The 16,320-nt window shown below is 40.3% G+C and overlaps 1 protein-coding gene and 1 long non-coding RNA gene across 14 annotated transcripts in view; one reads left to right on the top strand and one right to left on the bottom strand.

Annotated features, from left to right (window-relative positions):
• Nucleotides 1-6,923, top strand: part of LOC310704578 — an 82,146-nt gene extending 75,223 nt beyond the window's left edge. Inside the window, exon 3 of the long non-coding RNA XR_014524894.1 lies at nucleotides 3,710-6,923. This is a non-coding gene — a long non-coding RNA (uncharacterized lncRNA). The remainder of the gene's footprint in view (nucleotides 1-3,709) is intronic.
• LAMA2 (laminin subunit alpha 2) overlaps nucleotides 1-16,320 on the bottom strand; it is a 365,130-nt gene that overhangs the window by 66,934 nt on the left and 281,876 nt on the right. For all 13 annotated transcript variants that reach the window (XM_083498017.1, XM_083498006.1, XM_083498008.1 and 10 more), the window contains 6 exons: nucleotides 14,855-15,017; nucleotides 12,389-12,599; nucleotides 11,158-11,274; nucleotides 9,100-9,263; nucleotides 8,446-8,584; nucleotides 2,541-2,643 (listed from right to left, as the gene is read on the bottom strand). In XM_083498017.1, the coding sequence (XP_083354143.1) occupies nucleotides 2,541-2,643; nucleotides 8,446-8,584; nucleotides 9,100-9,263; nucleotides 11,158-11,274; nucleotides 12,389-12,599; nucleotides 14,855-15,017 (897 nt within the window). The remainder of the gene's footprint in view (nucleotides 1-2,540; nucleotides 2,644-8,445; nucleotides 8,585-9,099; nucleotides 9,264-11,157; nucleotides 11,275-12,388; nucleotides 12,600-14,854; nucleotides 15,018-16,320) is intronic.

Genomic DNA, 16,320 nt, shown 5'->3' with positions numbered 1-16,320 from the left:
CTGGCGGCCAATGAGCTACTGGGCTAGGTTTAAGGTACTGGCATTGGTGCGCAAAGCTGGATAACTGAAAGTTTGTCTCATTCCCTACACACCCAACCAATCACTGCATTCTGTAGGAGAAAGCATCCTGCAGATACCATCCTATCAGGAAGTTTGCTGTGCACTGTATTGGGATTGAGCCTTTAGTGCATAGCTGTCAACGTTTCCCTTTTTTAAAGGGAAATCCCCTTATTCCGAATAGGATTCCTCGCAAGAAAAGGGAAAAGTTTACAGCTATGCTTTAGTGTGATGACACCTACACTCCTAGCATCAAACAGGTGCCTTCTCTATTGTCTTTTCTCTATTGTCCCTTTTCCAACAAGAATACTAAATGGAGATATTCATTCCAGTAGTGAATGGGAATCGATTTTATGTATGTTTTGTGTAAATTGCTTTGAGATATCTCATGTGAAGCAATTCATAATTAAAGAAATAGCCATAAGAATACATTCTAGCCATGCCAAAGTCAGAGGTTTCTACACACATAAACACAAACGCCCATTTAAGTAAGCAAGAGGCATGAACATGATTCAAGGATCTGTTCCAGCCACACAAAAGCACTTGAAAGGGAGGGTATGGAGTAGGGATGGTGAGCTGTGAGGCTTGGAGAAAAGAGGTGCAACCTGCAGGGGGTGGCATGGCTTGGTGAGAGAGCCTTGAAGACTGGATAGAAAGGCTTGGAGGACTGCATTCAGGCCTGAGGTTCCCCACTCTTGATACTGAGCAAATCAGCAACACTCAGGATCAAACAAGACATGCCACTAAATGTGTCATTAAACAGCTTTCCAAATTAATGCAAGGGTACAGGGGGAATTACCATATCTTTCTATGTCATTTGTACTCTCACAAACACTGTCTGAAGCATATTAGAAAGAAGGTCAAAATAGATGTGACTCAACGTAGTCATTAGAAAGGATGTCGTGTTTTGCTTTTTAAATGAGTAAGGATGGGGGTGACAATTTTTGCCAGGACTGCAATGGGAGCCCCCCGCCCACATTAATAGCAGCCATAATTTCCATAGGGATTGTGCCTGGGAAGGGAAGAGTTAAGCCTCCCCTCTTTCTTCTCAGTGAATCCCTCTAGTCAAACACACTTGGCTGATTCTTCCAAATTATGGTGTGCTTTCTAAAGTCACATCTAGTTTTTCTAAAGTCACATCACTCGTCTAACTGAAAAGGTGTTTGTGAAAGTAAGATGACATAAAAAGATATTGTAGCCCACTCAGCACCCTTGGAGCAAGTTGGGAAAACTAGATATGATGCTAAATGTGCCCTTGCATTTAATCTGCGAGTTTTTAAAAAATACAAACAGCATCAACTGGGCATGCTGATAATTACTGGGATTGCAGCATGTGGGGAAGAAAAGCTTCACACCTTTCTTCCTGCTGCAGTCCTGAGGAAAACCCTTTCTTTGAACCCCTTCATTGAAGGGAAATTCCACACCTGCAAATATCACCTCCAGGAGAGATTTGTTTCAGGACCAACAGCAGGGGAGCAAAATGATTAAACTCCTCCTCCACATCTGCCAGGGTCCTAGTAACTATTACCCCTCCTGTAGCAGATGTTGTTTGCATATTTTAAAAATACCTATGCATTAAGTGTCTAGTTTGGCCCTAAATAAGGATGTTATAGTTTGAAGCCACTGTCTGTTCTTCCTTTGTGCATTTCTGTCCCTGGGGTCCTCAGACCTTCTGATACAGTATCTTCTGTCCAAGTGTATTCAAACTCAGCCCTCATTTATTCTGACATAAACATCTCTGTTCCTGAGGATAGAGAACATGTTGTTATATCATTCTTCCTATTAGCTTATGTGATCTAGGGTGTTAATGTTAACAAAGACTCTGGTGGCATTTTTGAGATTAACATGTTTATGATGATTTAAGCTTCCACAGGCTAGAGTTCTCTTGCTTGGTACAAAAATGCACACGACTGAGTATAGAGGGAAGAAATGTAATAAAGTACCCAATGGCCATAAATTCCAATTATTGGCAGCACTGTTTAGTTTTTTCCTACCTGTATGTGTGTGGATAGACACACAAAGAGACACAGGTGTGTGTGTGTGTGTGTGTGTGTGTGTGTGTGTATGCATCTTACAACTGAGGTTAACACTTCATTTATCTAAAGTAGTGGACTCTGGTTCATTCAAGTTTATGCCATAAACTTTTATGGTGCCACCAGACTCCTTGTTTTTGCTGCAACAAACTAATGCGGCTGCCCCTCTGTAGGTCATTGCTTTAAATTTCTATAGTGAAACAGTGGTTGAGAATCTGTAAGTTGCTCCAAACTTCCAAGAAAGTTCCTGATTGAATTAGGATCTGGATGTAAGAGACTCTTGTCACCATAGGTGGGTATACAGTTCGTATGGAAATCAAGTACTGATTATAGAGACAGAATTGTAAATCAAAATATTTTCCTATAGAGATATTTGCACACTAAGACCACAGTAGATCTCATTAGCTTTTCAATGAAACCCAATTATTGCAGGGAAAGAAAAAGACATACCTTTAACATCATTTGCCTGCCTGTTGGCATCGTTAAGAACCCTGAAGCTTTTTTGCAGAGCATTCTTGGCACCATCCTTTAATGATCCTTCTGGACCAGACGCCTATAGAAGAAGAAAAAGAGAGAGAAAAAGACCCAACAACCAACTACTGTCAGTGAAATGCATGCTAAGCAGCAGGTTCAGGAATTGAGAATCCTCAGAAAAAGTAAAATGGAGCAATTTAGTTGAAGCGTCATGAAAATTTGAAATGATCATCAATGCACTTTAAAGTATGCTGTTAAATCACTATGATATTTATCATACAGAACTAATAAAATATTTTTCATATTAATTTGGGTCTTACATCAAAGCAAATACCTTCCAGGCAGTCATGAAACAGAAAATGAGAGCAGGGCTGAACTGGGGAGCAGAACTTTCCTTTTGTTTTTTAAAAATATTATTTAGAACAGATTTGAAATCTATAAATTCTTTCTGCATCTATATGAATACAGCTGTCTATCCCTAAAAATATGTATGAGACAGCCTACAAACATTAGAAAGAGGATTCTGCCAGTATGTTTCTGGAGCCAAGCTGAGTCTGCTGTGACATAAAACACATCTGTGGAAGTGTATTGATGTCTGTATATTAAGATGTGTAAAGAATGTTAATGGGCACATGTGGCATAGTGGCTGAAGGGTTGGACTACTGCCGGGGAGAGACAAGTGCAAATTCAACCTCAGCCATGTAGCTCACCTGGTGATCTTGAGCCAGTTAGCCTCTTCATCTAACCTACCTTATGGAATGACGGTGAGTTTGTAATAGAGGAAGGGAGGCTCTCTGGGTTTCTTGGAGGAAGGGTGTTATAAAAACTTAACAGCTAACATATGTGGTTAAAATAAGAGTTGATTGCTGTTGTTGGCAATCAGCTTGTATGATTCTCTGAGCCCTTGTATAAGTGTCTGTGTTTTAGAGTGGGAAGGCAGAGTAATAGCAAAAATGTATTCTGTTTCCTCCCAGAAATGCATTGGGAAGGACAATTATACAGTGTCTTGTCACTCTGGACTGGGACTACAAGTCCTAGCATCTTTGATGACTATGCCTAATCTTAGTCCTACGAGACTTTGCAAGAGGTTTTTAATGCAGTGTCATCAAAAGGTTTAAGGCATTCAGTTCTATTTTCATTTTCAGCAAATTAGACCTGAACTGTGCAGGATAAAGGACAGCAAGCTGAAGCTTAAGACAAGGATGACGACAACAACAACAACAACAACAACAACAACAACAACAACAACAACAACAACAACAGGGAGCCAGTCCAGACCCAAAGGATTGTTTGTTGGCCTTGCCTACCTTGGATAGGGTCATATTACCCATTTAGTAAAAATATCAAAATAAAGTTGAAATTCATGAAAATCTATTTCTGCAATTTGTTTTCTCTTATTAAATATTCAAATTATTCTTCAAAATGGTATTCCATCAGATGCAGCAAAACTGTACACCTGCCAAATTAGATTATATTTCTTCTATTCGTTCTCCCTTCAGATCCAGAGGCACCGGGGGTGATCACTGCACTAGTAAGGAACTATATACTGAAGGATTGAGATGATGATGATGATGATGATGATTACTATGATTGCTATTAACAAATAAAATGTTTAGTTGAATGGACAGTAAAAAAGTTCAATAGGCATAATGAAGATGTGAGAAGGTCAATTTGCAATAAGGCAAAAAGGAGATACAAGTTGGATATGAGGCTGAGTAAAAAAACTCAGCATAACACATAAGCAGGGAATTTTGACTACAATACATGCACTGTAAAAAAACTACTGGCACAAGCTATTCAACAGATCAGTAGAGATTACTCTTTACCCAGCACTAACTGGCACTGATGTGCATGACATCTTACACAGCTAAAGTAGGAGCAGATCAAACTTTCAAAACTGAATTGATCATTATGATTGTCATAATGCTCTATACATGATAGCCAGCATGTAATGGAAGTTTTAGAGCTGAAATCACCATGTATGGTAGACTTTAAATATTGCAAGCACCTCTATGTAGAAAAGGATGAATGTTTCATGCCAGGATTACACAAATACACATTGGTTTTGATGTGTGAAGACATAACAAAAACTTGCAATTGGTTGTGGCTTCTCAAGACATGTATGATGTTTGTTAATTGTAATATATCTGCATAACATCACACATTACTATGTGCAACTTTCCCCTTTTCCCCTAAATGAAAATGTGTGAAAAATTGTAACTTTTGGAGGTACCCTGAGATCATAGGAATTATCCTGTAAGAACAGTATTGTACTACAAAAGCTTAAGAATAGAAGAAACAAGGAATGGAAAAGGAAAGAAATAAGAATTACCAACTGTGATTGTGAATAAATACAAGAAAGACTGTGAGGAAATATGGCCTAGTTAAGTCATGGCAGAATAGAGTAAGAAGAAGATCGGCTGCTCAAGCAAAGCATTGTAGAGTAAAAGTAGCTTTGGGGTGGGGGAAATCTGAGGACTGTGAGATATCTATTAAAAGTCTAGTAAAAGGCAAGCAATAAATATACCAACACTGCCTTAATGAAAGCAATAAAACTTTTCCTCACAATTTAAATAGTCTAGTACAGAGATTAGGGGTAGGATTCAGTGGATGAGTCCCACATCAGAATTATGCCTGTGTACTTTTTGGGACTTCTGCTTGCACAATGGGGCTGCCCCCTCCTACCCCCGCTGGCCTCCCTTAGCGTGACATTGATATACTCCCCCAGTGTCTCTATATTGAAGCTTCTATAGGGATTAAACTGTATAAGAAAAAGAAAGAAAACAAATTTGTTAGCGATAATTAGATAATTATAGTATATATAGCACCAAACCCTTTCACAGCTTAGTGGCTTTACTGCATTTTATAAAACACCAGCATTTCCTAAATATACCGTATGTTAAGCCTTTATTATTATTATTGTTTTTTAAGGATCCTCAGTTCTGAATTGGATCTTTTATCATGATAGAACCCAGATTACCATAGCCATCCACACAAGTAATGGGCTATGTAAATCTACTTTAATAGTGGAAATACCTCATCTGTGATGAATTTATTTTGCTTTAGAAGCAAAGAAGAATTCATCATTTAAGGCATGAGACGAATTCATCTGTCATATTTTAATACTGCTTATCTTTCTAGTTGCCACTTAGTCTTCATTTAAGGATTCTTAGGATTTTTAACTGTTGGCTGCTCTTAGCTTTAAAACCATGCAGTCCACAAATCCAAAGCCCATTGTGAATAGAAGGCAAGAGGCAAAGGGATTCTAGTAGCAGATGCACAATCATGCTGCCACAGGCATGAAAACCCAACCATCTCCATTTCTTCCCTTGGTGAATCCAGGAACCTGCTCTTCCCCAAGCCCACAGGCATCTCATACCAGGGACAGGAGTGATTTCTCCTGGAGTGAAGTGAGCAAGCAAATGAATAGAGGATCTTTGATCACCGTGTGCATAGCATATGGTGCTGTTGACTGCCCAACACAGCTACGTAATTGCAGGGCAGGGTTGTATGTCATTCCTCTGAGCATGCAGGGAAGGACTGTAGTCAACTAGTTCACTCATAACAATATAATCTTAAGAATAAAAAACAGCAGCAGCATATCGACAAATTGCTACTGGAAAACTTCCTTGTACAGAAGTTGACTTTTTTTATAATGCTTCATGAAAACCTTGGGTGGTATTCAACTAAGTTCAATTCAGATTGGACCTACTGAAATAAACCTGATTTAGCTGTGTTCATTTAATTTCAAGGGGCATACTCTGAGTAGATCTTAGTTGCAAACAACCATTTGATGGCAAACTTGCAGATTACTCTACTATGTGAAATAGGGCTGTGAGTCCCAGATTGTCACTGGAGTTAGATCTCTGTGTAACACATTTCAGGTGTAGATACTGGTAAGCGTTCTTCTGCTTCACTTTACTTCTTTGCTACGACGTTACAAGCAAGCTGGTCTTTGAGACACTTAACCGCCAAAATCATGACTGTTCTTTTTTCTTAGGATATAGTCTCTACTGCTTTTCTTGTTTACTGAAATGATGATTACCAAGGTCCTAGGAACTTTTAATGGTGCATTTGCCTGTGAATATCATTATATTTTCTGCAGAAACTGTAGAATATTATGTTTTGTCACACTGCACACACTTGTAATCAATCTATGTAGACTCCTTCCTGAGTACTAATGTGCGACTGATACAGCTTATTGCCTCTATAATACATTCCACAGGTCACTGTTTTTCTGACAGATGTTCAACAGCAGATGTTCTGTCCTCCCCAGCGAAGGAAGGCACACATCTGATAGCTAACTCTTTATTGACAAGAAATGCACTTACAACAGCTTCTACTGTGCTATACCCCCCCCACACTTCTAGCCTCTAGTCCCTGCACAACAGTTGCAGCAACAGGGAGACCCCACCCTCCTGCCACCTTATATACCACCCCCCACCACCGACAGGTGGCCTGCAACCTGCAAGTCCCCCCCCCCATGGACGTTGCTGCTGTTCTTTCCACTTCAAGCCCCTCCTGCTTCTAGAAGACAGCAGGGCAGGTGGGGAGTCTACTGACCTATCTGTTGGCTGAACAGCTTCTTCTTCTTCCATCACATCTGGTGCACCTTTCTCTGTTGTGGCCTGCTTTGACTCTCCCCACTTCCCTGACTCCTGCCTGGCGGGTGGCATCAAACTTCATAAATCACTGGCTCCCCCACCTGGATCATTCTCCTGGTCCCCTCCCTCTACCCCACACTCTTCAGAGATATGCCAGTCCCTGACATCGTCTTTGTTTCCTGGTGTTCTGTCACATACTACATGGACTATTGATGTAAAAACTGTTAGGATTCATTTTCTGTGTTGCAGTCATGGGATTGTTTTTATCACATGATGGTGTATGTTTTCATTCCACATTGTGGGAAGTAACAGAGGCAGGATGTTGTTATTACTGTGTTTCCGTGATGTAGGATTTTTGTCCTTTGTTCTTTCTCTTTGCGGTCTGATGCTGAAGAGGAAAGAGCTGAGTTACGATGCTCTGAGTGTGTATATGTAAATAAAAGTAGTTTAGTCAAAAAGCTGCGCTACTGAGTCTGAATGCTGACTGCCTAAACTCTGCTGATCCTGAAGTGTGCTGATGCCTTTTGGTATCAGTCGCTGTGATGTTTGGGCTGGAGAAAGCTTTTGAAGCACCTGACCGACCAGGAGGGAGAGAACATGCCAGTCAGGCATGTGTCTCTGCCAGACTCCTACTCATGTGTAGGACCTCCTGACAAAAACATCAGTTGCTTTTGCTACAGATTGACTTTTGTTCCATTCAGGGCTGAACAGCAGGTTTTCCCGGGGAAAGCAGCGGGATAGATGAAAAACCTCTTGGATCCATGCCTAGAAAGAACAGGACAAGTGGAAAGCCTCTCAGCCCTGTGCTTTCTAGGCATGAGACAAGCAGAAGTGTGGATGAGCCCATAATTATGTACTGTGCCATGATTAGTGCCCTGTAAAGGGAGGTGCAGCACCAGTGTGGCACATGACCATGTAAGGGGCAGATGCAACACAGGGAAACAGTGGGACAGTTACAAAGACTGTGGAAACCATGTAAAAAGACTTGACAAGTTTTTGTATGAAAGTCAGAAAGACCACAGACTTGGTGTTGAAATGAAGACTGTGTAAAAGACATTGACTCATATTTTTCTCTTTTAGGAGACCATACAAACTAAAAAAAAAGAAGGAAACATTCAAAGGAATTGACAAAAAAAAAAGAGGGGGAAAAAAGCAGCACCAGTTTCAAAAGATGTGGTGGAGTAATGCTTTTGAATAGGTGTTAATAAAAAGCATATTTGGCATCTTTCAGAATGATAAAAAGGAGACTCTTTGAAGGAAACATTATTTTCTCTTACCAGTTGTATAGCTTCATTGGCACGAGCCTTTGCTCCTTTAGCAATTCCATCAGCTTCATCAATATAATCCTTGATATTACTGTAGGCCTTAAAAGCTACAGTGGCATTGAAAGAGAGGTTTTTAGCTTCGTCAAGGATTCTGTTAGGATACAAAATACACATAACTTTAAAAACTCCATGGGCAGTTTCACAAGCTAAGGCTGCAATCCTTTATTCAAGTACTTAGGAGTAAACTGAACTCAACGGGACTTAGTGCTGGATAGACTTGGCTCCATTGGTGTGTCTTGTCACTACGAAACTACTAGCTGGATCCCAATCAGAAAGGGCAAACAAGTCTGAGATGTGATGTCAGTAACCCTGCTCACCTAAGTTTCTGATAAACTTAATGCTGCCAGAAACTCTACTTTTTCTTTGGACTGTTTGTCATTAATCAAAAGACAAGTGCAAACACTTCAACCTGAGCTCTGTGTCTTGTATTTGGTAATGTTAGGACTACTGGGAACTTTAGGATTGAATGGTGAGGATGTTTGGGAGTCCCTGATCTATATTCAAAGATGTTTAAAATAGAAAAGGTGTCATTTATTTCTGCCTGTTAGATAATCCAACAGTATAATCAAGTTGATATACAAAACAACAAACTCATGGTTAACATACCCATCCAATATAGCAGATGAATCATTCAGCTCGGCAGCATGGGCCTCTGCCTGTAGCACCTTTTCTGGAAGCTTTCTGTCTTTGATATCTTGGGACAGATCATCTATTTTATCCCTTAGATTATCTGTCAATGGACTTATAGTATCCCGGACATCATCCACATACTAAGAGCAACAAAACAAGAAAGTGTTTAAACAACTGAACACAGAAATCATAGCCCCACCCCATTATTCACCCATTCATTTATTAAATAAACATGTATTATTTATCCTGCTAAGAACTCATCCAAAAAGCTAGATAAGCTGGTCCCCAAGTGGCTACCCATCTGGATGTCGGTCTTCCTTATAGCTGCTTGGCTCCCAACTATTTCAGACTCTGTCATCAGATATACAGATTTAGTGGATGACAAAAGGAAACTATAAAGGGGAATTAGTCCTCCCCCAATCATTTTCTACAGATTTATTTATTTATTGCTTTAAAGGCATAATGAAAAGTAATTTCCCCAGTGAGCTACAAGAGCAGACCGTTAGCCATCTTCTGGGTTGGGGGCCTCCGCTGCAGAAGACCCCCCCAAAGACCTGAGGCTTCTCTGCTCCATCACAGTAGGAAGTTTCTGGAGAAGGCTGACTCCTTTAAGTCAAGCAGCACTTGTCAGCAGAGGGGCGCTAATGAAAAGAGGGAGTGCTAAAAAATAAGGATGCACCTGCTGCTGCTACTTGGTTTCAGCTTGCTTGTGGTTCAAGTCTCTGCCTTGCCTTGAGTCTGAACCCTGCTAGGTCTTTGCCTTGCCTCACCCTGTATCCTGTCTGAATCTTGTCCCACCTTGCTTTGCCTTGCACCCACATGAGGCCTTGCCTTGCACAACAGGGATATTTGTGAAAGAGAAATTATCCCACCAGATTACCACAGAGTAGTCCAAAAGGAATTAGGAGTGAAGACTAGAGATGCCAGTGTAACTCCTGATTCTGACTGGGGCTTGGCTATGACTTTTAGGAGCTTGTAATGTTTGGTTCAAAAGCGAGGAGAAAATCAGAATCACCAAATTCATCAGATTTTAACTTGGCTTTTCCAGGCCAATAACTGTGCAGAGCATGTCACCCATCCTTATGAAGACAGTTATATATCCTAAGTATGGTGACTTTTTCTGTCCCATGAACAAATGCATCAGAGTGTAGCATGTGCGTGTCAAAATCAATTCCACAACAGTTTAGAATGTTTGTGGTCTGGTTCACATGCCACCGTAAGCCGAAGAAAAATCCTTGGCTGCAGATCATAGGTAAGGAGAAGACAGTTTAACCATAAATCTCTGTGGTGCAATGGATCAGTGTGTCTGACTGTCAACCACAAGGTTGGTGGTTTGAGCCTACCCAGGGATGGCTGTGGGCAGGATTCCTGCATTGCAGGGAGTTGGACTAGATGACCCTTCCAACCCCGCAATTCTGCGATCCCAGGTTTGGACAACACAAAAAGCCAAACTTTGACTTAGCTGCCATGCAACACTAAGCTAAAAGAAACAGGGAGGAGCAAAGCAATTGTGGTTTCCTCCCTGGGAAGAAGTGTCCTGGTAAGATGTGGTTCTGTGCAAACACAGCTAATTTGTCTTCCCCCTTAGATTTTATCATGGGAATACATACATGCAAAGATGGCAAAGTTGAAAGTTTTCAATAAATATAAATCACATTTGACTATTATTGCTCCTACTTATTTATTAGCTAAATCTATATAATGTCCTTCTTCAAAAGGCCACAGAATGGTTTGCAACAGAATACAAATTGAAGCAGTTATATACCAGTAAATGCATTTATGGTAAGAAATACAGGCGGCAACCATTTTGTGTGGGGGTTCCATTCCTGGCCCCTGCATGTCACTGGAGCACGCAGAAGCCCCCCCCCCCGCCCTGTTACCCCCATTATGTCCACCGTTCCACCACCATTCTGCCTTCTTTCGCGTTCACATGGACCCATGCTTCAGCTGTCAACTGGACGCACGTAAATGGTTGCTGCCTGTACATAGTAAAATAAAATATTTGTGCTCATCCTTCAACCATATAATATTTACCTCCACAGCTAAATTGATTCCATTTGCAAGGTCATTAGCTTCACTAAGGATGTCATTTCCTTCTTTTAGAGTGTTTTCGACCGCCTGTCGTCCATCTTCTAAAGCTTGCTTCTTTTCCTATAGATTATATTTGTTTATGTGAGGAAAACGGCTCAAAATGAATATGCATTTGTTTATATATTTTATATTTAATAAAACATTGTGTTTGCAGCACTTTTGTTGCTTATTTTGTGTTATGAAGTACAGGAAGGTGTTTGTAAGAAACCTCAGGATTTCTACCTTCTGTAATATCAGATTTAGGAAATTACATACAAAGCTGAGTAAGTGATTGTAAAATGCTATACATCTGGTTAATCTTTCCAGCATTCTGTGAAAAATGTCATTTTGGGGAGCTTGCCATGATCTGAGGAATCTGATTAAAACAGAGAATTCAAAGGGATGATTACATCATAAAATTCTACAGGGAAGAAAATATTTTACTTTTCTGCATCTTCCTTCTCTCTACCTTGAAGAAGCAACTGATCTACCTTTAGGGAATGGCGATGGTTAGCCCTTCAGGCCCCCCAAGTATTTTATGGAAGCTAGCATCATGCAACTCATAACAGCCTTGAGGCAGAAAAGACTGAAACAAACAAGAAACCAAAACATTTGTCTTCATTTGAGGTTGACTTCACTCTTACTGTCATGGCTAAGCACTTGTTAATGTATGGTATAATGTGCTTTCAAGACTTCGCAATTAAAATTAAATCAAGAGAAATCATTTACACCAGTTGCTAACAATAAAAGATATAGGGTAGTTTGATTTATAATCTGAATTTACATATGCCCATTTAATTCCTGACTTGAGAACAAGACAGAATGAGGAAGTATATCCATCCTAATACTAAATCTTGATTGGCTGGGTCTGTGTATAGTCTCAAAACAGATTTTAGAACAATGATTGTTTGGGGCCATGACTACTTGGGTTGCTATATTCCATCAGTACTATAATATACACATGCGTAGATCACTAGAGTAAAAATTTAAGTTCCATTTAATTTCTTTCTGGCATCAATAGTAGTTTCAGTAATTTAACTTAGTCCCCCAACTAGGAATTAAAACAACATGTCAATTAATTTGTCGATATTTTAAATCTGCTTGTAGTGTTTTAAAAGCAGAGGGAAAAACATTTCTGATTCTGGGAGAATCTGCATGTGGTAGATAGTCAGACAGTCAGAGTGGGGCATCTCACCTCCACAGATGTCATATTTCCTTGGTTGATTGCAGATAGTCTATTTGCCTCCCTAGTTTTGTTGGTTGCTTCTCTCAGCAGGTCTAGAGCATCATCAACTTTATCTTGGTAGTCTGCCAGCTTGTCTCGGACTTCATTTTTGAGCTCCTCTGTTCTCTTCCTAGGATCTCCAAACAGTTTATTCACTCTCTTTAAGAGGGCTTCTGCTGCTCTGTAAAGTATGAGACTCGGTATTGTTAATATGCCTGCCATACTTATGATTCCATGTGCTTATGATGTCTGTTTTAAAATGGACTTGGGTTAGATTTTCTTACAAATTATTAGAACACATTACAAAATTGCCTGGATCCCCTCAGTTCTGGGTGTTTATTCCAACTCTGTAATATTGGTAAAAAACACACACAACCAAATCATGTGATGAATGTCTAAATCCAAACCAGATACATCAGCAGCAAATCTAACTTTCTGCTGCTTGCCATGCTTAATTTGGAGGACAAAACAAAAACAAAAACCCTATTCCAAAGAGGTTTCGTGTTGACTGATTCTGGCCTAAATTGCAGATTTGCAAAGTTGCAAACCAATGTTTGAAATCAACTTCATTTTTTATTTTTTGCAAATAGTTTTTTCAACAAATTAACAAAAGTCCTCTCATTAACCTTCAGTTTACAAGCAGAGTCAAATGCACCCTGATAGCACTATAAAGAAATCATTACTAAATTGTTTTAGATAGTCTTCAACCATAATGAAATGCAAATTGGCATGTGGTGCTTCAAATTAGTGAAAAAATCTATGTTTTTACTTGTGGCTTTGGGGGTCAATTCTACCCCTATTTGAATGAATGAAAAAACCCATACCTTTAACTGATGTGTTATTTAATCAATATGGATATGGAATGCTATTCTAGGTTGCGGTTAGCTCCAGGGCTGTCTTAAGCATATGCAGTGCTGGGGTGCAAAGATCCGCCTGGTGTCCCCCCCCCCCGGTTGCCCAGTCCCAGGCGTGAAGGAGAGCAGAGCCAGCCAGCCACCTTAGTGTCTTGCTGGCTCGGTCTCTCCCGAACTCGCGGTGCAGAGCCGTCCGCAGCAGAAGAGCCCGCCATGATGCTCCAACTGATGGGCGGGCTCTTCCCCGGACTCAGCTCTTGGGCCTGGACTCTCAGCCTGGGGCCCCGAGAGCCTGGCGCTTGGGTGCCCTGCACCCCTAGCGCCTATGGGTAAGACGGCCCCAGTTAGTTCAAGTTTCAGCACTACCTTGGAGTTGGAGAGTGCCTGGATTTGTCAGATCACTGGAATAGACACATGGAGGCCATGCAACTGAAGCTGCCATTCCATGTTACAAGTACCCAGCTGGCAACCAATACTATCCACACAGAATGAGGAAACGGGGAAAGTCCTGCTACACAAGCAGATATCCTTGCACTGTTTGAATGGGTTAGTTGACTCCCACCCTGTATTTTCACACACCAGTTCCTTGTTATCTCCCACGTCTTCCTGTTATTCCTGTTTTACTTTCTCACCCCTGCCCTCTGTTTGAAATAAATAGCACACTCTTAACCTTAAAATGAAACAAAAAAATCATAGTAACCTATGTATTTAATTTTACATGCTACTATAGCCAAAGATCTGACTGGTTATTTCAAAGTAATCAGCGTAGAATAGCAGAATAAGCTTGAGTTTCTGAGTATTTTCCAGTTTTGTCTGAAGTACGGAACAAACTCCATGTCAGCTATCTATTGTACTGAACCACCGTACTAGAAGGAGTAGAGTTACATATAATGAGTTACACTGTGGTCTTAAATTCATTACTCAGATGTAAGTTCCCCTGAAATCAATAGGATTTATTCTCAAGTCATGCATTTAGAATGAAAAGGGAAACTGCAAAGGGAAAAGAATGACATGAAATCGGACATAAATTAATGTAAAAATAGTAATGGGGATATTTTCAATAACAAACAGTTTATCTATGGGAATATGTTTGCTGGCAAATAGATCTGTGTGCTTGAAAAAGAGCTGTGACAGGTGACAATAGATGTAGCTGCCCAATGCCTCACTGTTCCAACATTTATTTCTAGGAACATGGTCAAAGAAGTGGTCAGGTCAGCATAGTTGGGTGTATATGAGATAACCTCAGGCAACTACTGTTGGTGCTTTTCTAAAGCTATTAATCCAGACAATAAATTTGAGGGCTCCAATTATCCAAAAATGCCAGTACAAACCAGGTTTTTGGAGGTTCTGGGTAAGTTTAATCATTTTTGGCTACTTAGAGCAAATCTTCCAATGCTGAGAAATGACTATGAGTTTTCTTAATCAGAAAATAAATCCTTACCATTATCTCTGCCTTCATTGTCTATTTGAGTGGACCAGAACCACTACTGAAAATTCAAGTTCCACTGAAATCTGAATAGATTAGTCATTTTCTTTAGAATTTATTTGTTAACTCATTTATATTTATTGCTTTGCTACTCACTCTAGCTCATCTTGGGCTGCCTTCTCTTGGGCATCCAGCTTTCTCTTCCTGAGCAATGCCATCATTCTGTCAACATCCCTCTGCAATTCTTGAAGGCTTTTGTCCAGCGGCTTGTCTGGGGTTCCAAGTGTCTCATTCAGCTTCAAAGCTGTTTCGTTTGCAGCTGCAGAAAAGTTGACAAATTATATATATCAACAAAGAGAGACAAGGGAAAACAGAGGAAGGGAAGGAAATGGAAATGGAAGCAGGGATAAACAGAAGATTGTTATTATTATCATTTATTACCCACCCTTCACCCCGAGGTCCCAGGGAGGGTTACAACAATTAAAGCACAATAAATATATGTTTATTGGTTATACTTGAGCCATATTCAAGCACTCAAAAACCCTAATATGAATATCTGGGAGAGTGGGGATGTTTGCTCCACCCCCCACCCCCAATCTCCTTACATGACTTGGAAGAATAAGTTTCAAAGTTAGGAGTTTGCTCTACTCAAGTAGAAGTAGTTTCCCATTAATTGCTGTCAGGTTTTTAGCAGGAAATTGCAGGTCACCTCCCCCCCCCCCCAGTCTCACTAAGGGCCTTTCCAATATTTCTTATTAAATGATGAATCTCTGAATCGCCTGTGCAAAGAAGGGCTGGTTCTCGCCTCTTAGTTCAGCTTTCAGGGCTGGGTGTGTGGAATCTCATATATATATATATATATATATATATATATATATATATATATATATGCGCCAATCTGGGTTTTTGTGGGGGGGGGAGGGGGGAAGAGGGTGACTGGGCTGGGTCTATTCCCTTGTATTCTCCCTATGCCACTGAACAGCCAATAGGTTATTGGCTATGGATTTAGTTGTGCAGCTATGGCTGCTGAGCAGGCACATAGGTGGATTGGAGTAGTGAGAATTGCAGGCAGTTCTGATTACTTTAGCTGGAAAATAAACGATCAACTAGGAACAGGAAGGAAGAGAACAACGGAGGCCAGACTATGAAATCTAAATTCAAACAATGACTGTGCTGTACCAAGTTTACAATAATGTGGTTGTTTATTACTTATGCACGGTGTTCTCTTATTTTCAACCCCCCACCCAAAATGACTTGATACCTTTAGTTATGGCTCTCAACTGTACTTTAAAGTTCAGAAAATCATGCTCCTTGCAGGGGCATAATGCCTAAGTCCCAGGGCATACGTATGGCTAGCTGTCATCTGCAAATGCTAAATAGCAGATGTTCATTAACAGTAAGTAGTAATGCATTTTTAAAGCCATTTTGAGAAATTAAAAATGTACCGTTAATGCACCACACAGAATGCTAAAACAACAGAGGACTTTCCCCAGCTCCTTCTCCTCCCAAATGTAATTTTTACTGCCTTGAAAATAAACAACAGCAAAACAGAAGTTCTCCATTAGTTATTTAATCATAATAGCTATTCTTCAAGAACTTGAACATCCCTGAAGGAGAATGTT

Source organism: Podarcis liolepis (assembly GCF_965112155.1).
Source record: "Podarcis liolepis genome assembly, chromosome: 3".
Lineage (NCBI taxonomy): Eukaryota > Metazoa > Chordata > Lepidosauria > Squamata > Lacertidae > Podarcis > Podarcis liolepis.
This window is presented reverse-complemented; position numbering and strand designations above follow the sequence as displayed.